Source organism: Saccostrea echinata, unplaced genomic scaffold, assembly GCF_033153115.1.
Source record: "Saccostrea echinata isolate AGI-Se365-2 ecotype Australia unplaced genomic scaffold, CSIRO_AGI_Sech_v1 ptg000036l, whole genome shotgun sequence".
NCBI classification, from domain to species: Eukaryota; Metazoa; Mollusca; class Bivalvia; order Ostreida; family Ostreidae; genus Saccostrea; species Saccostrea echinata.
In genome coordinates this window covers 420,020-445,659 of record NW_026889785.1, presented here as the reverse complement: position 1 = coordinate 445,659, position 25,640 = coordinate 420,020, and the positions used below count along the sequence as shown (strand labels likewise).

Here is a 25,640-nt window from a genome sequence, read left to right as displayed (position 1 = left end):
ATAAGTGTGTACAAATTGTTCAATATAATGTCTATAATGAGTCCAATTTCCTCCAGCTAAGCCACATCCAATCTTGTAAGGAAAAGCAAGAGTTTTATAAGGTAAATTTCCCAATTCTTGTAAACAGGCTTGAAACCATTGCTCTCTATTTTGTGGGGTGTCCTGATAAGTGGAGATTCTTTTAGGTCTGTGACTTGCTCTGCCATAATCCCATTGAGCTAATAAACAAATGACCACAGGTGTTTGTGAGGAAAACACCCTAATGGTTCCTGGCTTATCCCTGTCCTCTTCTAAGGCTAAATTTCTAGACCCTAAAGGTCTGCGGGTGGCATACAAATTCGCTTGAGGATATTTATCGGCTATACTTTGACTCAATCCATGAGCTCTGACTGTTAAACAGTTACATTGATGTACGATAGCTTCTACAGGAATGTTTAATAAATCACCCTGTATCTCCTGGAGACTCATGATCAACAAATGAGGCTATTTTTTTTCTTTTTCTTTTTTTTATATATACCTTTTTCTATCTATATTTAGTATCATGGGGAAAACCCCCCTTTTTAAAAAAAGAAAAAAAAAAAAACAAGAACAGATTTTTTTTTCCAATTCTTTTTTATTGATAACAACAACAATTAATTACATGACATTTTGATAGAAACATTGACAAGTTTGTCCATGACCCGTAGGTCTTTTATGATAAGTGTCTTTAAACCATTGAGCTACATAATGATCTCTTTGTAAAGCTGTACTATGGTCAAAGGGAAATAACCACTCGTCTGCTTTCTTTCTCAACTTGTGTCTTTGATGTAAATAATACACACAATATTGTCCACACACATCGGTCTTCCAATCTTGATATCGATACGGATTATAAATCCATTGGTGAGCATGACGCTGGATAAAGTCTTGAATTTCTTTCTGTAAGGGAGGAAATCCATAAGAGTCAAAATATTCCACCACTGGACTGCTCACGTACAGACACACCCAGTGTTCTCCAGGTTGATCTTGAGGATCCGTATTCACCACGATGGCTTTTTCTCCAAGTCTTAATTGATCCGGTAATATATCCAAAGGGTACACTCCACCAAAAGAACTCTTTAATTCTCTGGATAAGACTTCTCTCAACTGTCCCGTATCCATTAGTAATCAATACTCACTTCTCTCTGTTTGTCAATTTCTAACAGGTTATCGAATTCTGCATACACCACACAATTTAAGGTGTTCACCGTATTGTTCGTAAATTGGACTTCTATTCTCAGATTTCCGGTTTCTATGATGTGGAATTTGTCCGATTGCGCTTCTTGATCTTTAGTGAAATCCCAGCCCCACAGAGTGTATCCGTTTTTATACTCTTCTAGGGTGATGTCCGGAGCCCAATCTTCTCCTAATTTTCCCAAGGCTTGATATAGACTCAGATAAGATCTCAGATATAAATCTTCATTGAAATTGGGCTCAAAACAACGAGTACTCATGGTCTCTCCGTTGATACTGACATCTAATTTCTTAATTCCAAAGTTTTGAAAATGAAACGGATTTTTAGTTTTATCTCCGTTAAAAGCCGCATTTTCCACAAAGCCTAAAATGAGACGTTTAGGCATCTGACCTTGAAACAGATGATCCGTAATCTTAGATTGAGTTCCTGTCAGTATGGTAAAGGTTTTCACTTCCACTCTTCTCAAAGGATATTTGGCTCTATGAGTGTTCAAACTTTGATTAATGCCATTCATCATGACGGCCGTGGGTTTGACTTTTCTCACCCACAAGACCATGTTCAATATTTTCACTTTTCCCGTACTTAGTGCTTTGATCATCATATAGAACTGAGGTCTGGCTCGATTAAATCTCAAACGGACGTCTACTCCATTGGGTAGAAATCGGTCTTTTTTGAAATAGATCCAGATGTAAACGATCAAACAAGGCTATTTTCTTACTATCTTTGATGGCCTGGTGACGTTTTCTAAATCCTTCGTTTCTAGAATTGGCCGGTAACTCTGGGACGATGGGTTCGTCAATGACCACAGTATCGGCAGCACCACTTCCACCTTTGGTTACATCAAATGTCTTATTTTGAGCCACTCCAAGGTCTGCTACCCCCACTTCGTCCATGTGTCCTGCCGTATCTTTTTCCCACAGACTACAGGCTCTCATCTGGGTCATTAAAGTTCTGGGTTTGTAAGAAAGTAATTTCTCCAGATAAGCTTTGTAAGGATAAGTATCGGTTCCCGGAGACACTATTTTTCCATTGACACTGAGATCGATTTCCGTAAACAAGGAATGAAAGATATTATTCACCGGGGCGCAAGTGGTGCTAGCTCCAGTCAGATCAGTACCATCGTCTTTGGTAAATTTACACACCATTTGAACATACGTTTGAGATAAATCCAGATATTGATCTCCTTGTCCTTTAATTTCAAATTCAATGGGAGCCGTATCCGAATCTAAAGTACTAGAAATGGGGTAATATTCTTCCCATTTGGAGTCTTCTAAAGCAATATTAGTCGGGGGGACTTGGAACAATTGTAAATTGTTCATCCCACACGCACAGGAATCTGGTTGCAACATGATGTCTGTTTACTAGGATGGATTTTTCACAAATGAAGGTCAATCTCACTCGACTTCCCTATTTATAGTGTCTCTCAATCAAAGATATCTAAAGGACGTGTTTTCTTAGTCTGAATTCCTCCTTGTTTTTTTCTTTTTCTCTTAGGACCTCCTCGGGCTAACACAGGTGTCTTTTTTCTTCTTTTCTTAGTACCTCCTAGATTCATTCTTTGTTTCACCATTCCCGAAGTGTTTTTCAGGGCTTGTACTCCGTGAGTTTTGACAGCGTCTTTTAAAGATCTCTTATTTTCTAACACGTCTAACCCCGTTCTAGCAGCAGCGGTCAAGGCGTGTTTAGCCCCCGATTTCAGTAAATCCGTAAAAATTCCTTCCCCTCTTTGATAGTTTTGGGGTGGATAATAATAGGGTGGGGGTGGGGGTGGTTGCTGTTGGCCTCCTCCAAATAATCCTCCTATTAAGGGAGCTGCTACTTTAAACAAGGATCCTAAAATACCGTGTCCTTTTTGACGTAATAAACCTCTATGATAGACAAACTGTCCGTGTCCTCTTTGTCTCAATAATCCGGGATGATACTGCATGTTTTCATGACTCGTGTCAGACTGACCTAAATGCACTCCGGGGACTCCTTTTTATACCCCTCCCTGTCTTAGGGTTGAATACAATACAGACAGCATATCAGACAAGTCATCACTCCCAACAGGATGTAACAAAAAAGATGTACACTCATCTCAGTACACTTTTCTGAAATGAAGTTTCACGACCGATTTTCCACTTAAAAAAGGCATGGGAGTCCCTAAAGGAGTCATGATATGAATCTCAATGCTATCGAAATGTTTTTTACTCAGTTTCAAATATTCCGCTCTAACGGGTTCCCATTTAGCTTGTTTTTTATCTTCCAGATTGAGTGTACAAGGAACCACTCTTAACAATTTCAAGGCATTGGATCCTACGGTCTGGGGTTCAATCAAGTCACAATACACGTACATGGATTTCAGATTTTCATATAAATCTACGGTATTGTTACCCATGTAACTCACGTTGATCCATTTGGTTTCTGTATCGTTCTGAAGCATCACCTTCTTACTTTCTATTCCTAACTTATAAGCTAAGGCTGTGGGAAAACGAATGCAAAAGGGATATTTTCTAAGTTCTCTCCCGTTAAAGTGATACATCACTTTATCATATTTGTCATGATAGGCTAATTTCATCTCACTCTTTTTTTTAGAATCAACAGAATCACCCAAAAACTTCCATAATTTTTTCAAAGTTCTTTCCAGTCCAAGACTGATTTCACTTGTTAAAGCCATGGGATGAATGTAAGGCCCCGGTCTAAAGTGAATTCGCTTAATTTCCATCTTCTGGTCTTTCGTTATTTGATCACCAAATTCAGTATGGTCCCAATCTAACAGTACAGGACATTGGCTTAATGGCATCGCCTCTATGGTTTTCATTTTAAATCTGTCCCATCTAAACGCATTAGGTTCTTCGACTTTTTTAGCATAAAACTGAGGAAGCAGGATGTCAAAATAAGCTTCCTCTTCTGTGATGTTTTTCAATGAAATGGGATACATCAATTCTGTTAAAGCCACTTCCCATTGTCCATCTGTTAAATCTACTGTTTGTGGTAATAAGGTTTTAAATTGAGCCGTCGTATTACTCGGAAAAGATTGCATGGACCCATCACTGGGTAAAGTCATGTAAAAACCACTGCTCTCGGCCATGTTCAGTGAGATACTGAGACAAAATAACTTAGGACCCTTCTATTTATAACAACACTTTTTTTTTGTTTTTTAAATTTTATTGAGTCTTTTTTTTTTTTTACACTTTTTCTTCTTCTTCTTCTTCTTCTTCTGATCTGTAATCAATCACTCTGTCCAAAACACCAGGTCCTTCCTTCTCCATATTGTCTTTGATCTGGGAAAGGGGGATGCGACAATACACGTACTGTTTAACGTCGTGATAATCTGAAAAGGTCAGTTCTTTTTTCTTCATCTTGAAAAAATGTCTCACACACTCTGCTATGTCGGAGTACCAGAGACTTTCGTTCAGAACCAGGGTCATCGGTGTCGAACGATTCATAGGATGAGTACAGCTGACCCATTTATATTGCTCGTAATGCTGGTTGAATTTCACCCTCACTCTAGTTCCTTTAGGATGCGGGATTTTGACTCTTTTTTCCAGCCACACGTCTTCCAGGGAATGTCCTGGATGATTTTCAAAGAAATCCAGGATCGCTCCTACTTTAGTTTTCATCCACCCTCCTTCCATGTAAATAAACCGAGTGATGGGGCTCTCACAATACCAACGATACTGCATCTTTTTTAAAAATAGGTCTGACTTGGACAATGAACTTTTTCAGAATGAATGATTTTTTTGGGGGTCATACCTCTTTATATAACCTTATCCAATCTATTTTTAGCATCTCAGGAAAAACCCAACAACAGTTTTTTTTTTTTGATTTTATGATTTATTTCCTTCATATCTACATAATGGACAAAGTCTGTAGCAAATCTTGACGAAGTTCTCGACACATTTCACACAGCATGGATACTGTCGGCATTGTTGGCACTTCCATCTCCCCTCCGTATTTTCCTCCCAGCAGGTCAGACATTTCTTTAAGGCTCTCTTCCTGGTCACTTTGACCCATAGGGGCACCATATTCTCTGCCCCGTACTTCCATGTGAAATATTTCACGCACCATCTACATCCACAGGTCTCCATGGAAGGGGGATCATCCACAAACCAGTGAGGAAAAGCCATTTCACAATGCTCGCAAAATTGATAAGTTCTGTGATGCCATCCGGGATGATCATACACTGTAAATGTACGCTCATGGATCATCTCCCTATCACAGTAATGACAGTAATACTTTTCTACCTCAAAGAAATACTTCAGTCTCCACATAAAAATCATGATGAAATGTGGTGGTGGTGAAATTTTTTTTTTTCAAAAAAGCTCAGCTTTAAAATACCTTTGGATCTGACTATTTATAGTCGCTTTGTGAAATTTAAAAAAAAAAGCTCAGCTTTAAATACCTTTGGATCTGACTATTTATAGTCGCTTTGGAAAAACCCACACGTGCTTAACACGTTCTTACTCTATTTACGTCTATTGGTTTTTCCAAAGTCAAAAAATAAATTTTTTAAATCTATTGGTTTTTCCAAAGTCTAAAAATAAATTAAAAAAAAAAAAAAAAACCAGGTTTTTACCAAGGGCATAAACTTGGCACCGATTCAAGTCATCAAGCTGCCTATTGTGACGTCATCACATGTATTCAGCTGAGAAAATAATAGCTGCAATAATGTAGCCCTCTCCGATTTTTTTTAATCTGATATTTTCAGGAGAGGGCTACAATTCCACTGCATCTCCGTAATGGTGCAAATATATTTTTTAGATACGGGCAACTGCAGGCAAAATAAATTGTTTTTGCATTCAACTTACTTCCAAGAAGACGGAATTTTTATTCACTATCAACATCATAGCCCATTATACGCGAAAACCAAGTAAAATAAATATGCGTGTTTTCCAGTCGTTCACCTCAGCAGCCATGACAGTTCTCGCGTGATGTACTGAGACTTGCGCTTGAAATTTAGAATCACTTGATAATGTAAATGTCGGTGTTGATAAATGTTTGTGTTGTATGATATCACTAAACATCGATAAATAAAAGCATTCCATGTGATATTTTTATCATAAACAGTGATATATATGCTTATAATAAGGGAAATCCATACAGATCCGCTCCCCTAGATCCCAAATTCTCATTGGTTGTCCCAAAATAAAATCGATCAAGGTCAGTAAACATGGCGGATAAATTCAAGTTGTGATGTTGACATACATGAAAAATAACCGATATACGGATTGTTCTGTATATTTTTGGATCAGTTCATGTCTTGCATAACTACATTTTATGAGTTCAGGTAAGATATGTTAATAAAATACCCACTTTCTGATAATTTGAGCCGAAATCTGTGCGGTAGTGAATCACTCCCGCACTTGCACCATTACGGAGATCCTAAGGAGTTGTAGCCCTCTCCCAAAAAAAAAAAAAATAAAAATCGGGAGAGGGCTACATTATTGCAGCTAAGAAAATAAGACCTGGTTTGTTTATAGTTTTTTTATTATTATTATTATTATTATTATTATTGTTCAAATCGACACAAGGGACAATTTCTGTAAGAAAGCCGTATAATGGACTTGTAACACTTTTCACAGCAGGGATATTTCATACACTGTTGACATTTCCATTTTCCTTGGGTGTTTTCTTCCCAGCAGGAGGGGCATCTTTCGATCTTGGTATTTCTTCTCATGCGCTTAGCCCAACGTGGCATCATAAAATCAACCCCATATTTCCACAGGCAATATTTCAGGCACCAATCACAGCGACAATACCACAAACTAAGGGGATCGTCTACTTCCCAGTGAGGTATACGTTCTTCACATTCATTACATCCCCAATACCAACCAATAAGGTCGTCGTCACTGTCATACTCAGGTAATCTGCTGATCTCTCTCAACTGGCTATAACAATGAGGACAGGCACTATTTTCTTGGTGAAGAAAATACGACATTCTCCACACAGAAGGCATGATTGAAAAATGAACACAGTGAACTCAAAGCTAAGATTTATATATACCTTGGGATATCTATTTTTAGTCGATGCGGAAAAACCAACAACACCAGAATTTATTTATTTTTTTTTTCTTAGGTTTAATTCACAACAACAACAACATTAAATTAACAAACATGGAATACTTTTGCATAGTTCTTTTTGAATAGGAAAAGTTCTCCTCATGTACAAATATTCTGTTTCACAAGCACAGTCCATGATGTCGTATCCTTCTCTGAGCACTTTGATTACATAATCTTTGATACAATCTCGGACTTCTTCCATCCATTTTCCTTGAATCCAGGTCCTTGCTGGTGCCTCTGTTTTGTGAGCCAAGACGTATTTGACTTTCCATTTGAATTCCTGATACTGGGGTCGCCATGACCCTAATAATAATACTATGAGTGGTGCACATTCATGGTCCGGTAATTTGAATCTCTTATACAGGTACACATCATTGAGTCCTGTTTCTCCCGGATTCTTATCCATGAAATCTTGGATGCATTCCTCTTTGTTTTTCATCCATTCTCCTTTTTTAGTGGAACCTGTATGCTCTTGCATTTTCCAACGATACTCGGAGCTTAAAAATTCCATGTTGCTCTGTCCTCAGTCAGATCAGAAATGAAAAAAAATCTTTGTTGTTTCCCCATTTTATATATACTCTGTGGTGTATTTATTTATTTATTTATTTTTTTTTTAAAGACATTAACTCTGTGCATTGGTGGTCTTCTTAGGGGTAGGTGTATGATGAATCATCGTAGGACTAGGCATGATATAACCCACTGAGGAACTGACACATACCATCCAATATTCTCGATTAGGATCGTGTAAAGCTAACATGACCACACTGGTGACGATGAGAGATACACAGATCAATAATTGTGCGAAATAAACGATTTCTTCTCGAGGAACATTCTCTCCACAAAATTTCCAATGAGGAGTTATTTGATGAGATCCGTTTGGGGAATCCATGAATCGAAACTAGGGGGATATCCTTTCCACCGAACTTTGACTTCTTGAATGATTTTTTTCCCTACGCGTCGCTTTTTATACCCCAAGATTTCCTCCACTTCGTACACGTCGTCTTTTTTAATGATCTTTTGTAATTCTTTCTCGTAAAAAGTCCCTTCTAATTCCTGTCCGTTATAATCTTGCACTCTATACACGTAAGGATACCTTCCAGGAACTCTTAGAAATGGTAAACAGTTCTGTGGTCCAGTTAGGTAAATATCCTTTTTCAAATGTGCGTTTGGCTTTACTGATGCGTACCCGATCTCCTTCCTTAAACTGAGGTTTAAGAAACTGTTTCCGATTTGATTTCCCATATAAAGTTTTCCAGACTTTTAACACATTAGAAGCATTCACTTGAGCTGGTGCTCTTTGGATACTGCGATGATAAGTGTGATTGTAAGCATACACTAAATCCGGTAAGATCTCTAAATACCGTCTGGTTTTATGACGGGTGAAATAGCGCCACATGCGTGCTTTGAGAGTTCTCTGAAATCGTTCCACGATACTGGCTTTAGTGTCCGTATTACGAGTGGTAAAAAAATGAATGGATTTAAAAGCCTGTAAGAATTCTCGATTGGTAAATTCTTTTCCTTGATCCGATTGAATGCGGACGGGACGTCGACCTTCTTGTTGAAAAATCTCTCGTAATCCTCGAATCATTTCTTTTCCCGTTTTCTGTTTTAAAAGCACCACCCAGGCATATTTAGATAAGACGTCAATGGCACACAATAAAAAAGTATAACCGTTATTGTGTTTCTTTAAACTGGACACATCTGCTAAATCTAATTGCCATTGTTCGTCTATATCCGTCACTCTAGTCTGTTGTCTCTGGAATTTTCTGTGAATGGGTTTATGTAAGGTATACGCATCTTGCTCTTTTAACCATTCTCGTATCTTTTTCAAGGAAATCTTATGTCCCAGACTTCTGACCTGACGATACAAAGCTTGTATTCCTCCGTACCCTCTTTTAGGATCATAATAAATCTCTTTTAAAATGTCTTCCACTGGTTTCTTTTTCATATCTTATTTAGGTAATTGAAGCCAATTTTCGTCGATCTGTTCTAATCTCTTTTTAGGTAAACTTGGACTGAATTTAGATTTTTTGATGGCCTTCGCTATATTTAACAGAGGTCTAGGAGTGGATTTTTTTATTCCTCTATCTCCTACAGGTCTACTAATAGGGGTCAAAAATGAAGAAGCATCTTTAAATCCACTATCGCCCTCGTCCTCACTATCACTGAAGATACTTTTAGGAGTACTGATTTTTCCAGGTCTCTGCATGGCTTTTATAAGGTTTCCATTGCTCACGTATTCCAGAGGAGTACGCGTCTCTTTTAAAGCTTGAGCAAATTCATCTAATCCTTTAGGAAGGGGATGGTTTTTACGAGAACGAGATCTCATACTATCAGCCATTAAATCCACAATGTTAGAATCGGGAACTTTTTGACCTCGATAACTAATTTCACCTTCTTTATTCCAACTCAACACCTTGGTTTTCTTTAAATGATTTAATAATAATCCAGCTTTTCTTTTCATGTTTTTATTCACTGTTTCAAGGATTTCATCTTCAATCTCACCTGGGGCTGCTGGTGATGCTGCTGCTGCTGCTGGGGCTGGAGCTGCTCCTGCTGCTGGAGCTGCTGCTGGAATTTTCGGTTTAGAAATAGGTTCCTGTCTAGCTTGTTGTAAATAATTCCTATATCGATGAAGTTCCTGGCCATATAAAGCGACTTTTTCTTCTGGGGTTAAATCTTCACGTCTTGTAATCTCGTCCAATTCCTGACCTAAACTGATGGTTGATTGAAATTCCGGAGGTTTGGGTAATTTTGCCTTGAGATCGTTCAATAAGACCTCGGGAACTAACACCATTTTACGACTCATTTTCCTAGGAGGGAAGAAGCTGCTCCCAAAAGTAAAGGAGCGGCTGCTGCTAAGAGAGGGATGAAGCCTCCTTTTTGCTGGACTAACAAAGCTCGTCGTCTCTGGATAGATTGAGGTTTGACCAGTCTCCTGAAGATGTGTTTCTTAGGAGCTAGTTTTCGTTTATGAGCCGAACTGAGAGGTAACACTCCTTTTAATAGGTTATACACGATCTCGCAGATTTTGAGAATACAATCTCCAGAACAATGTTTTAGAATACGCGTCTTTAATGGAGAGGAATAGTGATGGTCAGATAACACTCTTAAAAGAGGCCAATGAGGTTTTAATCGTGTAGAACAGCAAGTCCTTCTTTTCTTCTTCTTAGCCATCCTGGGGTTAAAATGAGGACATGTCCCAGGTTTCTCTCCTTTTTTATACTCTCAAGGAGGAGGAGCATACATGTCGTGTTTGTCCTTCTCGTGTTTGTCTCTATTTTTCTGGATGACGTAGATTTTGGAACAATATCGACATTTATATCTCATTCCTTTAGGAAGTGTAGGTGTAGAAGCGGTCAGAGGTTGAAAGCGTGCTATTTTAGGAGTGTGAATGGGGACTTTAATTCTAGGAGAGGGAATTCCCACATTGACTCGAGGAAACACTTCTAAATCGGTAGCTCTTTGACTGCCTATGGGCCCCACAGGACGATCCATTCTCATTTCAGCTTGTTTCTTTAATAACTCCCCAATAGTTTTTTGTCTTTGTTCCTTATAATACTGATTGATTTCGTTTTTTAGACTTTCGGGCATGGCTTTTCGTTGAGCTGGAGTTTTGGGAGTCGTTTTTTTCTTTCTACCACCAGGGGCTTTTCTTTGAGTAGGTTTGCTCTTTTGAGGTTTTCTCTTCTTTCTGGTCTTTTGAGCTGCTCCTCCTAATTGATTTCGTTTTTTAGACTTTCGGGCATGGCTTTTCGTTGAGCTGGAGTTTTGGGAGTCGTTTTTTTCTTTCTACCACCAGGGGCTTTTCTTTGAGTAGGTTTGCTCTTTTGAGGTTTTCTCTTCTTTCTGGTCTTTTGAGCTGCTCCTCCTACTCGGACCATCCAGTCGGGAAACACTCTGTTTCTTATTATCGACTCGCACTACCACACTTTTCAAACGACGAACACGTCGTTTCTTAGGTGCATTCCATTTAAATAAATGACGAATGATGACTCCGCCTAGAAATCCGGCTCCTCCGCGTTTTAAAATGGCATTTTTTCTGTCTTGATCACTCGCCGACTTATCGGCTATGATGCTTAAATCTTGACGATGATTATTAATAAACTTTTGAGTCTGTTTATTGATGGGTAAGACCCCACGTATCAAATTTCGAGCTCCCATAGCAAACCAATTCAATAAGGCTTTACGCCCTAATTCGATTAAATGGGCTCGCTTGGCAGGATCTCGTTCCCGCTGTAAACGTCGTAACGTTTTCACTAATTTACTCTTGGCCGAGAGAGGTCGACCCATGACGACTGTATAATGATAAATGACAAGTGTAATGTTGGTACATTTTTATTTATACTCTTGTGGCATGTGTATTGTCAACAATTCAAACAATCGACTTCTCAATCTGTTTTCGTCTGGGGTCTGTGGATTCAAGTCAACCAGGAGATACCCGTGAGGAACACTGGTGGCTTCTTGATAGGCCGACATCAAATGTGGTAAGGCTAACTGTCGACTCAAGACACTGATTTGAGATTTGTCTCTGGGATTTTTAAACAACACTAAATAATGAGCATTCAAACTAATGGTGCGATGCTGTGGTGCCCGATCAAATAAGTTCTGAGTGATGTAAATCACACTGGTATTCCGATGATGCGCTTTACGGGTAAACCAATCCACGATCGATTCGATGGCTTTTCCTCCCATCATGTCGTCAAAAATGAGTAAGTGAGGAATAGTTAAATTGGCCACTAATTTCTCATCGTCTTCTGGAATATTTCGAATGAAGGAGACCCGATCTGTTAAAGTAGTGTAAGCAGGTTGCCATTCCCGATAACACCAGACAATTTTTTGTGGCATGGGGGTAATCCAATGTAAATTTTCCACCAATTTCTTGACAAATTCCGTTTTCCCCGATTTAGAAGGTCCTGCAACCACCATGGTAAATTCGTGTTTCAATTGAAAAGACGGGAGTGTCTCGTCAGGTTGCATGATGACAAATGAAGAGAAAAATAGGGTTTCAATCCTTTTTATTCATAGTCAACACAGAAATATACGCTGGGTTCTCTTCACATCGGCTCGACAGATGGGGCAATACCGGAAGGTGGGAGCACATAATGAACAGCAACATACGTGTCCGCAAGGGAGTAAAGCCATTTGTAATTCTCCCTCTAAACAAATGTGACATTTTCCTGTTGCCTGGATCTCTGTACAGGTTTGGTCTAGTAGAGGTTTGATATGAGGTGAAGGTTTGTATCCCACCCGGAGTAAATGGTTAATGAATACATTCATCACCCACTCACGTCCTTCATAGGTATTGATGTAAGGACAATTAGGGTTCCAATAAGCATGTTCTACATAAGGATCGTCTGTAGGTTCCCAGCAGTTTAAAGTCATACCACAATGAAAACAGATGGTCTTATCACTCACTCCTCTGTAATAAAATCCGGCTTTGGCTAGGTCGGGTATTAATCCTTTTAAAGACTCGGGCCATTCATCATCAAAGGTAGCTTTTCTCTTTAATAGCAGAGCATATTTAGGGTAAACAGGAAGGTAGTCTGGCTCCTTATCAACACCAGCCATGACTGAAGTGTTAAAATATTTTCCCCCCTTTTTATAACCCCTCATTTTTGGGGGTTTTCCCCATAAAATAACATCAACATTTAAAATACAGTTTTTTTTTTAATAACCATAAGGTAAAGTGTTATAATCTTCCATCAATTGTCTCTTATCATAGACAATTCTGTATTGTTTTTCTAAAGGTATTGTATTGACTTCATGTTGACGAGTCCTCTGTATTTTGTAGGGATACGAGACTTGGATTTCATCAATTTCTTTCTGGAGCATTTTTTCTAAAGTCTCTGGTGACACGATCTGAGAGGCCCGATAATTGAGAGTCAATCCTTTGACTTTACACATGGATTTTCCCTTGGCTGTGAGGTAAGCATAATTTTTGGGGCCTCCTGACATGAATTTGATAATGTGGTCCCCGTCTAATTCGTCGGTCCATTCTCCTAAACTGTTGCCAAGGGTAGGATTAAATTGTCCCTCCTTATGTTGGTATATGATACTGTCCGTGTCGAAATAAAGGACTCGATCTCCCAAAGGTTGTAAAGTCTCGTAGAGATGTAATCGGGCATGGGCGGTAGTGAAACAGGCCAGTACCACGTTTCCGAAGGGACACTCTTCCACAAATTCCTGTTTCTCTTGATAATTGACCAGCATCATGTCCGATTCGGCCTGCTCTTTATTTTCTAAGAGTTCTATCCCTTTGATGTCAATGGTCGAATCTTGTAAGAGTTGTTGTAATTCCTCTTCTTCGGTCAAGTATCGAGTTTTAGGTAATAACAGGCGTTGAACGAATTTTCCCCACAAGCAATTTAAAAAGAGTTTGGCTATCGTTCTTCGCACCGGATTTTTTTCTATACTTAACAGGTCCATCCTGATCCCTTCTCTGTCTAAGACTTTACGAATGTAATCTAGTTTCTGTTCCTCCGTCTGACAATCAGGTGGGAATCCAGAAGCTTCCTGTTTGATCTTTAAGAAGGTATCGATGTAAGATCTGAATAAATCTCGACTGCTTTCTGAAAAATGCCAAACTTCGTAAATCCGCTCTAAGGTATATCCCATGTGATTTTTAAAGAAATAATGCATTTTCACTACAGATTCACTATATTACCAATAGAGCCCCCCCCCCCCCCCCCCTTCACCACCGAGAAACACCAGAGCCTCTCATTCTGGGACCAGAAGTTTCAAGTTTGCTCATCATAAATAATCACTTTGTTTAACTGCTTAACATTAAGGAGCAGACAGGATTATTTAATAGAATTAATGCATTTTCACTACATTATCAACAGCCCCACCCTTATACCAGCACATCTGACCCAGGGGTCATGCAATTCATTGCTCTGGAAGGAGCACTCTTGCTCATCATAACTATATACTTAGCTTCTTTGCTTTTTAACCAGAAGCAGAAAAGAAATTTTGATTTTTCACTATATAATCAATAGAGCCCCCCCTCCCCCTTTTGACCAGAACCCTTGATCTTGGGGCCATGAAATTTACAATTTTAGAAGAGGCATCCTTGCGTATCATAACAATGTACTTAGTTTGTTTAAATAGTACCCAGGGGCAGAGAAGAAGATTTTCAAAGAAATAATTCACCTTCACTGTAGGAGCTATATAGCCCCACCCTAGCACCAGAACCCCTGTCCCTGGGGCCATGAATTTCACAATTTTGAAAGAGGTGTCCTTGTTTATCATAACAATGTACTTAGTTTGTTTAAATAATACCCAGAAGCAGAGAAGAAGATTTTAAAGCATTAATGCATTTTCACTATATAATAAATAGAGCCCCGCCCTAACATCAGAACCCCTGACCCAGGGGCCATGAAATTCACAATTTTGGTAGAGTCACTTTTGCTTATCATAACTATGTATTTAATTTGTTTCAATAATACCAAGGAGTAGAGAAGAAGATTTTTAAAGAAATAATGCACTTTCACTATATGATCTATATACCCCCCTCCCCCCTGACCCTGAATTTCACAATTTTGGTAGAGTCACCCTTGCTGATCATAACTCTGTATCTAATTTGTTTCAATAATACCCAGGAGTAGAGAAGAAGATTTTCAAAGAAATAATGCATTTTCACTATACGATCTATATAGCCCCACCCTAGCACCAGAACCCCTGACCCTGGGGCCATGAATTTCACAATTTTGGTAGAGTCACCCTTGCTTATCATAACTATGTATTCAATAATACCCAGGAGTAGAGAAGAAGATTTTCAAAGAAATAATGCACTTTCACTATATGATCTATATAGCCCCACCCTAACACCAGAACCCCTGACCCTGGGGCCATGAATTTCACAATTTTGGTAGAGGGCTCAATGCTTATTACAATCATGTCAACAGTTTGACTGCTTGATGTCCAGGAGTAAAGAAGAAGATTTTTAAAGATTGCATTAATTTTGATGGTTTTTGCCCCACCCCTCAGGCCCCAGGGGGGCAGGGAACAACATGAAATTCACAAATTTTGTTCAGCGGTTTCAGAGAAGATGAAAATGTTCAAATGTTAACACACGACGACGGACGAAAACAGATAGCAATAGGTCACCTGAGTGACTCAGGTGACCTAAAAATTAACGTGGATTTAATTCCAGTCTCGCTTTTGCTTCTCTAGGAGTAAAAGATTTGCTTTAGTCACATGGACCTTATACATTCCGCATTTCTGGATCAGTATATCACAGGATATGACATTTATTTCCATCTAAAGGGAAAAGTCCAAAGCTTGCTCAAATTTATATTTATGACACTGAAAATGAGCTACACAATAGAATACAGTGGAATAAAGCTTTAGACCTGGAGGTTCTGAATGGTCTACAGAAAATGATGCATAATTGTAATCCATTTATTGACAATTTTAAACATGCTGCTGAAATTATAAAAACAGATCAAAATGCAAAAATGATAATTTGTGCGGACACCAACAAAGATTCCAGAAGATACAATCTGCCAACTACATCAGAAATATCTGTTATAATTCCTGGAAATAACTCAATACAACCTTCGAATCGAGATATTGTGTTGTATAAACATTCAACTAATGATCCCCAACATCATGAAATAATGCATATCAATGAAACTCATCCAAAATATGATTCTTTGCATTATGTTTTATGATTTCCACATGGAGAAGATGGGTGGAGTATTGGCATTCATCAGAACAACTGTAACTATGACAAAAATGTGACGATGGTGGAATTTTACTCCTACCGCTTAATGCAAAGAACTGGATTTAATCTCATTTTGAAGAGCGGACGGTTACTTCATCAGTACATTGTTGATATGTATGCTAAAATAGAAAAAGAAAGATTAAACTTTTGTCTTCTGCATCAACGTGAGTTAAGAGCCGAGCTGTATCAAGGACTGGCTGATGCTGTGTCTTCTGGAGATGCTAATGGAGCAATAGTAAGCCGAAAAATTATTCTGCCATCTTCATTTAGTGGTAGTCCGCGTTGTATGCACCAGCTCTATCAAGATGCTATGTCCATAGTAAGAAAGTTTGGAAAACCAGATCTGTTCATAACATTCACATGCAATCCTAACTGGACAGAAATAAAGTCTGCGCTTTTTGATGGACAATCCCCAGCAGACCGTCCTGACTTGACAGCACGTGTATTCCATTTAAAATTAAAAGAACTTTTACATGACATTGTTGAAAAAGAAGTGTTTGGGAAACCTTTAGCATATGTGTATGTTATTGAATTCCAGAAACGTGATTACCACATTGCCACATCCTTATAATTCTGAATAACAACAGTAAACCATTGTCACCCGATGATTATGACAAATTTGTGTCTGCTGAAATTCCAGTTGCAAGTAAATTACCCCTTCTACATTCCTTAGTAACATCTTACATGATTCATGGACCATGTGGTGAAGCTAACAAAAATTCTCCTCGCATTCAAGACAATAAATGCTCTAAACAAATGCCCTTTTAGACAACTTCATGAAAAAGATCGAAGGTATTCTTGGTGCAAGAAAAAACCTTTCAGAGTCGACTTGATTTTTTTGTCATGTCAGAAACACTCCTGCCCTGCGTAAATAAATGTGACATTGAAACTAGCTATAGATCAGATCACTCTATGATTTCTTTGGTGTTAAAATTTTATGACCTTAAAAAAGGACGAGGTTTTTGGAAGTTTAATAACTCTCTATTAAGGGACAAAGAGTACTTAGATTGCATTAAAGAGGTTATCAATAATGTTAAAATGCAGTATAAAATATATAGATTCTCTTTATGATAAAGATATATGTTTTACAATAATTGATCAATTGTTTCTTGAAACTCTCTTAATGGAAATCAGGGACAAAAGTATTTCATACTCTTCATACTTAAAAAAGAAAAATGATAATACAGAAAAAAAATTGAGAGAAGAAATAAAATACCTGGAGGAAAATCTTACAAATGAAAATGTTCTAGATTTGGAAAACAAAAAACAATTTGAAAGCTTAAGAAGAAATAAATTACAAGGTATATGTGTAAGAAGTAGGGCATGATGGGTAGATGAAGGAGAAAAACCTACAAGATATTTCTGTTTTCTAGAATCTAGGAACTATACTAGTAAAATAATACCTATGCTAGAATTTGACACAGGAGAGATAATCCACGATCAGGCAAAAATTTTAGAAGAATCAAAGAAATTTTATGAGAAATTATATTCTCAATCTGTTTTAAGTCAATATTTGAAAGAGTTCGAGTCTGATCTAAAAATTGAGGATACCTCTAAGTTATCTAATGCAGAAGCTGAAGAATTAGAAGGTGTTATTACTTTACAAGAGGCTTCTAGCACTCTAAGTAAAGTGAAATCAGACAAATCACCAGGTTCTGATGGTTTTTCAACAGAATTTTTAAAAGTTTTTGGAAATACCTTGGACACTTTGTTGTCAAATCAATTAACTATGCATATGAGAATAATCTACTGTCTATCACACAGAGACATGGTATAATAACATTTACCAAAGGGGGATAAGCTAAGACAGTTTCTCAAAAACTGGCGGCCAATAACACTCTTCAATACTGTATACAAAATTGCATCAGGTACTATTGCTAATAGGATAAAAATTAATCTTGATAAATTAATAAATAGCGATCAAACTGACTTTATTTCCAATAGGTACATGGGAGAAAATACACGTCTGACATACCAGGCTTGTTGTTATTGACTTTGATACCATTTCATGGAAATTCATTCAGAACTCCCTGCAGTTTTTTAACTTTGGTCCCTCAATACAAAAAATGGGTGAAATTGTTTTATACTAATATAAGTTCTACGATTAATCAGAGTGGTAACTTTTCACTAAGTTTTAACATTCATAGAGGCTGTAGACAAGGGGATCCTCTATCACCCTATATCTTTATTTTGGGTGCAGAAATTTTAGCAATTCTGATAAGAAAAAAAATCAAGAGAATAACTGTAAAGAACATGGAAAAGAAAATATCACAATTAGAAGATGATACTTCAATTCTGTTAGATGGTAGTAAAGAATCACTGACAGAAGTAATGAAAATATTAAAGAAATTTTCAGAAATGTCTGGTTTATAAATCAATTGTTCAAAATCCCATGCAGTTTGGATTGGTTCCAAAAAATGTAGTCAAGAAATATTAAGTCATGAGTATAATCTTAAGTGGGGATGTACAAGATTTACCTTACTTGGAATTCATTATGATGATGATTTAAGTGAAATTGAAAGACTCAATTATGAACCCAAATTAAGACAAATAAAAGCCACTATTAGCCAGTGGAGTAAGAGATATTTAACACCTATTGGGAAGATTGATTGATTGATTGTTTATTGTTTAACGCCGAGTCGGCAATTTTTCAGCCATGTTTCGGCGGATAACAGTAGTATAAGGCGCCTAGATAGGGGGGTCAACTGAGTGCACTTTTGGGCCCTGGGGGGATGGGGGGGTCAACTGAGTGCACTTTTGGGCCCTGGGGGGGATGGGGGGTCAACTGAGTGCACTTTTGGGCCCTGGGGGGATGGGGGGGTCAACTGAGTGCACTTTTGGGGCCCCTGGGGGGATGGCTGGGTCAACGGAGTGCACTTTTGAGACCCCTGGGGGGATGGCCGGGTCAACGGAGTGCACTTTTGGGGCCCTTAAAGTGCCTGAAAAAAAAAAAAATCCATGTGAGATCCTACCTAGCCCTAAACTTGGCAACGATTCAAATCTTGATTATGACGTCATTCTAGTCCTTCATCGCCTCTCTGGCTGCTTTAATTTTGACACTTTAATTTTGACACTTTAAAAACACAGCTGATCTCCAGCTGTTATTCTTTAAAAAAAAAAAAACAAGTCAATGTTAAAGTTTAAAAAAAAACTCTTTTTATTTAAGTATGATACAAAGTCAATTCTTCTTTTGAAGTTTCAGGGACTTCTTGACCTCTTCCTTGTGTTTTCTTTTCTTAGGCTGGTCCAGTGGAATCAGATTTTCTTTGTTCTCCTGATGTATAATAGCTTCTACTGGAATGTTTAATAAATTATCCTGTTCGTCCCCGAGACTCATGTTTTCCTGCGTCTTTTTTTTTTCCTTGGGCTTGGGTGGTTTCTTCTTCTTCTCAGACAGTTTGTTTTGGTCACACTTATCGGCCCAATGTCCAAATTTTCCACATTTGTAGCATAGGTCTTTCTTGGGACATTCAGGGGCCCAGTGTCCTAACTCTTTGCAGATGAAACAGGGGTTGGTCTCTCTGGTTTTCTTTGGAGCTTCTGTGTCTGTGGGTTCTCTACCTTTTTCTTCTTCTATTTTCCACACTTTATCCTCCAGTTGGGCCATTATTTCTCTCAGGTCAACGAATTCACTCATGACTTTCTCTTCAAACTTATTTGCATTCACTTGCATCTGGTTAAGCATGTTGACGATCCCCTCTAACCTGGTGGTTAAAATACCAAAGTCCTCTTTGGTCATGGCCTCTGGGAAATTATACAATCCCAAGTCCAGTCCTACAGGATCCTGAGTCTCTGGCATGGGGGCTATTACATAGCCTTCAGGTGTCGCATAATTGGGGTTGTCTTTGGTATTCATCATTGCTTGTGCCATGGTATACACCTCTGACTTCTGACTGAAAATGATGACCCATGCACTCTCTGCGCTGGTTTTTATACTTTTTTTAAAAAGGAAGGGGTCCTGGAAAAACCCACACGCGCTCAGCACCTTCTGAGATCTGAAAATTCCTGAGATGTGAGATGTGAGATTGGTTTTTCCAAAGTCTAAAAATAGATTTTAAAAAAATTTTTAAAAAAAAATTAAGTCTATTGGTTTTTCCAAAGTCTAAAAATAGATTTAAAATAACAGGGGGTATAAATAAGATAAAATATCATGTCTTCTGTTCATAATCAATTGTCATGTCGAAGCAATACCACTCTTTGATTTTAGAAGGCTATGATTTGTTAATGCAATGGATAGAACAACACGAACAACCTCTGCCTCCCGAGGCAGAACAAGTCTTTCAGAGAGCCACTACCATCATACAAACCATTCAAGACTTATGGTTACAATGCCTGGCCCTGTTACATCCTCCCAACTTGGGGAGACTAGCTACACTGCATTTTCTATGTCAACGCATGAAAGAAACTCTGCCCCAGAAATGGTATGGGTTAAGTCTGACCCACTATCTCGGAAAGCCTTACACTTTTTTATGCCATCCCCAAGCAAGGAAAGTGATTTTACTCTGCCAGGAAATAAAATCGATGGAGAAAATATGCATTCAATACGGGATGAAATATCTGGAAATTTCAGAGAGACTAAGAAATGTGTGACTTTTAATACAGACTTGAATGAAATTCATTATTTACCACCCGAAGATCGGAAAAGTGAATGGATGGCTCTAGTAGCCGATCGAATGAGATTTCAACGCAGAATTCAACATTTGGAACAATTGTTAAACCAAAAAGAAAAATAAAAGAATGAAAAGACACTAAGCTTTTTGTTATTGTTGTTGTTGTTTAGTAATGACGTCATCATGTATCCGTTAGACGCTGAGTCTATAAAATCCTGGTTTATTTAACAAGAGGCCCAAGGGCCTTAACGGTCACCTGAGTACAATACAACAATTTAGAGGATCCATAAACTGAAAAATGAAGCTTTGTTGCCCAAAAGCAAGAAAAATAGTATGATTAGCATCAACAAAATAATTGGTCTAGTATCTATCTGCCTATCTGACTTTCCAAGTCATTAAATCTATGAAAGTACATTTTCATTATACAATAAATTATCTTGCATAATTCTCTTATTCTATTAAGCTTTCAAATACATTATTTACATTGATTAATTATCAAAGGTGAATGGCAAAGGGGAATAACTTTGCTCAGCAGAATACAAGTTAAAAGAGCCCTGGCCAGGACTAGAACACTTGACTAAATGGTCCAGGTGTTCAAAAATCTGGTAAAAATACCCTTGCATATTAAAACTTTTACTCTGTTTGCCTTGAACATCCCCAGAAGCATAGAAGATTTTCAAAGAAATGCATTTTCACCATAAAATTAAATAAATAAAGCCCCATCCTTACCCAGAACATCTGACCCATTGGCCACGAACTCACAATTCTGGAAGAAGCACCCTTTCTCATTATAACTATACACTTGTTTCTTTACTTTATAACCAGTAGTAGAAAAAATATTTTGAAAGAAATTATGCATTTTCACTATATATAATCAATAGAGCTCTTTCCCCCTCACCAGAACCCCTGACCCAAAGGCCATGAGGCATTCTTCCTTATCATAACCATGCACTTCCTTTGTTTGAAAAATACCCAGGCGCACACAAGATTTTGAAAGAATTCATGCCAATTCCCTATCTAATCAATAAAGCCCCGCCCTAACACCAGAACCCCTTACCCAGAGGCCATTAAATTCATAATTTCTGAGGCAGCCATGCTCATCATAACTATGTACTTAGTTTATTTAATATCCAGGAGCAGAGAAGATTTTCAAAGAATTAATGCAATTTTACTATATAATCAATGGAGCCCATCCCTAACACCAGAACCCCTGACCCAAGGGCCATGAAACAATTTCTGAAAAGGCAGTCATGCTCACCATAACTATGTTCTTAGTTAGTTTATTTAATACCCAGGAGCAGAGAAAAAGATTTTCAAAGAATTAATGCAATTCTACTATATAATCAATAGAGCCCTGCCCTAACACCAGAACCCCTGACCCAAGGGCCATGAAATTCAAAATTTTGGAAGAGGCACTCTTGCTCATCATAACTATGTACTAAGTTACTTTATTTAATGCCCAGGAGCAGAGAAGATTTTCAAAGAATTAATGCATTTTAACTATATAATCAATAGAGCCCCACCCTAACACCAGAACCTCTGACCCTGGGGCCATGAAATTCACAATTTTGAAAGAGGCACTCTTGTTCTTCATAACTATGTACTAAAATACCCAGGAGCAGAGAAAATTATTGCAATTCTACTATATAATCAATAGAGCCCTGCCCTAACACCAGAACCCCTGATCCTGGGGCCATGAAATTCAAAATTTTGAAAGAGGCACTCTAGCTCATCATAACTATATACTAAGTTAGTTTATCTAAACCCAGGAGCAGAGAAGAAGATTTTCAAAGAATTAATGCCTTTTCACTATATAATCAATAGAGCCCCACCCTAACACCAGAATCCCTGACCCTGGGGCCATAAAATTCATAATTTCAGAAGAGGCACTCTTGCTCATCATAAATATGTACTAACTTAGTTCATGTAATATCCAGGAGCAGATAAGAAGATTTTCAAAGAATTAATGCATTTTAACAATATAATCAATAGAGACCCGCCCTAACACCAGAACCCCTGACCCTGGGGCCATGAAATTCACAATTTTGGAAGAGGCACTCTTGCTCATCATAACTATGTACTAAATTAGTTCATTTAATACCCAGGAGCAGATAAGAAGATTTTCAAAGAATTAATGCATTTTAACTAATGTATATAATCAATAAAGCCCTGCCCTAACACCAGAACCCCTGACCCTGGGGCCATGAAATTCACAATTTTGGAAGAGGCACTCTTGCTCATCATAAATATGTACTAAGTTACTTTATTTAATACCCAGGAGCAGAGAAGAAGATTTTCAAAGAATTAATACATTTTCACTATATACTCAATAGAGCCCTGCCCTAACACCAGAACCCCTGACCCAGGGGCCATGAAATTCACAATTTTGAAAGAGGCACTCTTGCTCATCATAACTATATACTTAGTAAATTTATTTAATACCCAGGAGCAGAGAAGAAGATTTTCAAAGAATTAATGCATTTTCTCTATATAATCAATAGAGCCCCGCCCTAACACCAGAACCCCTGATCCTGGGGCCATGAATTTCACAATTTTGAAAGAGGCACTCCTGTTCTTCATAACTATGTACTTAGTTACTTTATTTAATACCCAGGAGCAGAGAAGAAGATTTTCAAAGAAATAATGCACTTTCCCTATATGATCTATATAGCCCCACCCTAGCACCAGAACCCCTGACCCTGGGGCCATGAATTTCACAATTTTGGTAGAGGACTCAATGCTTATTACAATGATGCCAACAGTATGACTGCTTGATGTCCAGGAGTAAAGAAGAAGATTTTTAAAGATTGCATTATTTTTGGTGGTTTTAGCCCCACCCCTCAGGCCCCAGGGGGGCAGGGACCATGGAATTCACAAGTTTTGTTCCCCTTCACCCATAGGTGCTATATGCCAAATTTGGTTGAAATTGGTTAAGCGGTTTCAGAGAAGAAGCTAAAAATGTTCAAATGTTAACACACGACGCACACCGCACGACGCACGACGCACGCCGACGGACGAGAACGGATAGCAATAGGTCACCTGAGTGACTCAGGTGACCTAAAAATCTAAACCTTCCCACTGCAAATAAAGTGTATACAATTTGTTTTTAAACCAATCTGATTCTATTCATCTCAAAATTTTCATCTGAAAAGTTCTGGATCGAAAAGATTCTTATATTCCCTATACAAGTCTATACATTTAGACGCTGGGATGTTTTGTTCTTATTTATAAAAATCTAAACTTTCCCACTGCAAATAAAGTGTATACAATTTGTTTTTAGATCAATCTGATTCTATTCATCTCAAAATTTTTATATTAAAAGGTCGGGATCGAAAAGATTCTTATATTCCCTATACAAAGTCTTATACATTGATTTTCTGAAAATGGCTGACCTTTGACCTCCCTTGTGTTTATCCCGAAACCGACGCTAAGTTTATTTTTACACTTGTAGCGATTCTTTTGATCTGAAAACTATACCGACACTCTTCCCTAAGTTCAATCTTATTGTGTGCAATAAGTTTTCTGTGTCTTACACTCTAAAAAGTCTAAAACGACTTATTTTATGTATTCAGGTCAGTCAAGGTTGACCCTTCGCTTCGGCATGAATGAGCCTGTTCTAAACAAGGGAACAATGTCATGTATGAAAAATACTGTGAAATCATTCTCAAAACTTACCTTCATTCTTTTACTAGAAGGTTTGAATGTATATATAATTCCATAATATGTTATTTAATCCAATGTATGTATTCACAAAACACAAATAACACAATTTTGATGTTTCCATGATTTTCTGAGCTCTTCTTCATCCGGGCTTTTAGGGTGCTCTCTTTTCGGCTCGCGCTGTGTGTATAAATACCGACGCTGATCAGCTGTTAACTGTCATTCGTTAGCCAGCTGTTCCAGCGACACTACAAGGACATGTCTCTCTTTACCGAGAATGTAGCGATTCAGCCAGGAGTCGAGGTGATCCTGCAGATGGTGGTCCGGAACCAAGACACCGGGGAGGAATTCGCTGTCTTCAACATGGGCAGGATCAGAGTCGGAGATCTTAGGACCTTCGTGGCAAGCAACATCGCCCGGAGAGCCGCCAGAGCCACCCCCTATGACAGGCCTTCGCCTTCGCCAGCAAGGAGCAGAGAGGAGCCACCACGCCCCGTATACCATCCGCGGCCGGAGGAGGAGGGCAGGAACTTCGGCCTGCCGGACAGTCCGGAGTCCCCCCTTCATCTCCGGCCGGAGCAGCAGTCGACCGCCTCCTCGACGGGGTTTCTTCACCTCCCCAGGACCGAGCGGTATTCCAAGGTTGTATTCCGTTGTGGGGGATCCAGGCTTCTGTGGCCGAAGGGTATTGCTGTCTGTGTTTGTGCGACCAGGAGTTATCCAACTTCCTGTGCGGTCGATGCCGCCAGAGGCCAGCCTGCTTCCTCTGTGCGGCCCGCCTGATAGACCGGGGAGAGGGCTGCCCCCTCTGTCGTTACGGGAGCCCGGAGCCCCTTGTTCGCACCACCCCTCCTACCCGTCCCTCAACACCCAGGGTGGGCCGAGGCCGTGGCGTGACTATCGAAGGAGTAAGAAGAACACCAGACAATGGAATTGCCACTGGTCGTGGACGAGGGCGACGTCCCAGGGAGTAAACCCTGAAGAGGAAAAAAAAACAACAACGGTCCTTTTAAGGACCAAGTCCCAGGGAGTAAACCCTGAAGAAAAAAAATCAACAACGGCCCTTTTAAGGGCCAACCCAAATTTTACGAAAAGATACCTTTTTGATACACGGTTATAAAAGAAACGTATAATAAACACCAGAGGTCACTGTTTTTTTTTTTTTTTTTTTTTTTTTTTTTTTTTGGTTAAACTCATAAACACTTAAAATTATTATTTTTTTTCTTGTCAACTCATATTATTTATTCGATTATAACAACAACAAAAAAATCTATAGACTTTCTCTCCCCCATGTCCAATAAAAAAAAAAAATACACACATGAAAGACAGTGATTTTCTCAAATCATTAGGGAATGTGTTTAAGTACGACTTAATTTTCTGTGTTTATG

At 38.5% G+C, this 25,640-nt stretch overlaps 2 protein-coding genes across 2 annotated transcripts; both read right to left on the bottom strand.

The window, feature by feature from the left end:
* Positions 1-1,139: 1,139 nt before the first annotated feature.
* On the bottom strand, positions 1,140-1,769 carry LOC133199811 (uncharacterized protein F54H12.2-like). Its single transcript, XM_061335639.1, has one exon. It carries the CDS (start codon positions 1,767-1,769, stop codon positions 1,140-1,142), a length of 630 nt encoding a protein of 209 aa, XP_061191623.1.
* Positions 1,770-12,282: 10,513 nt separating this feature from the next.
* LOC133199810 (baculoviral IAP repeat-containing protein 7-B-like) lies at positions 12,283-12,825 on the bottom strand. Its single transcript, XM_061335638.1, has one exon. It carries the CDS (start codon positions 12,823-12,825, stop codon positions 12,283-12,285), a length of 543 nt encoding a protein of 180 aa, XP_061191622.1.
* Between the last annotated feature and the right edge of the window lie 12,815 nt (positions 12,826-25,640).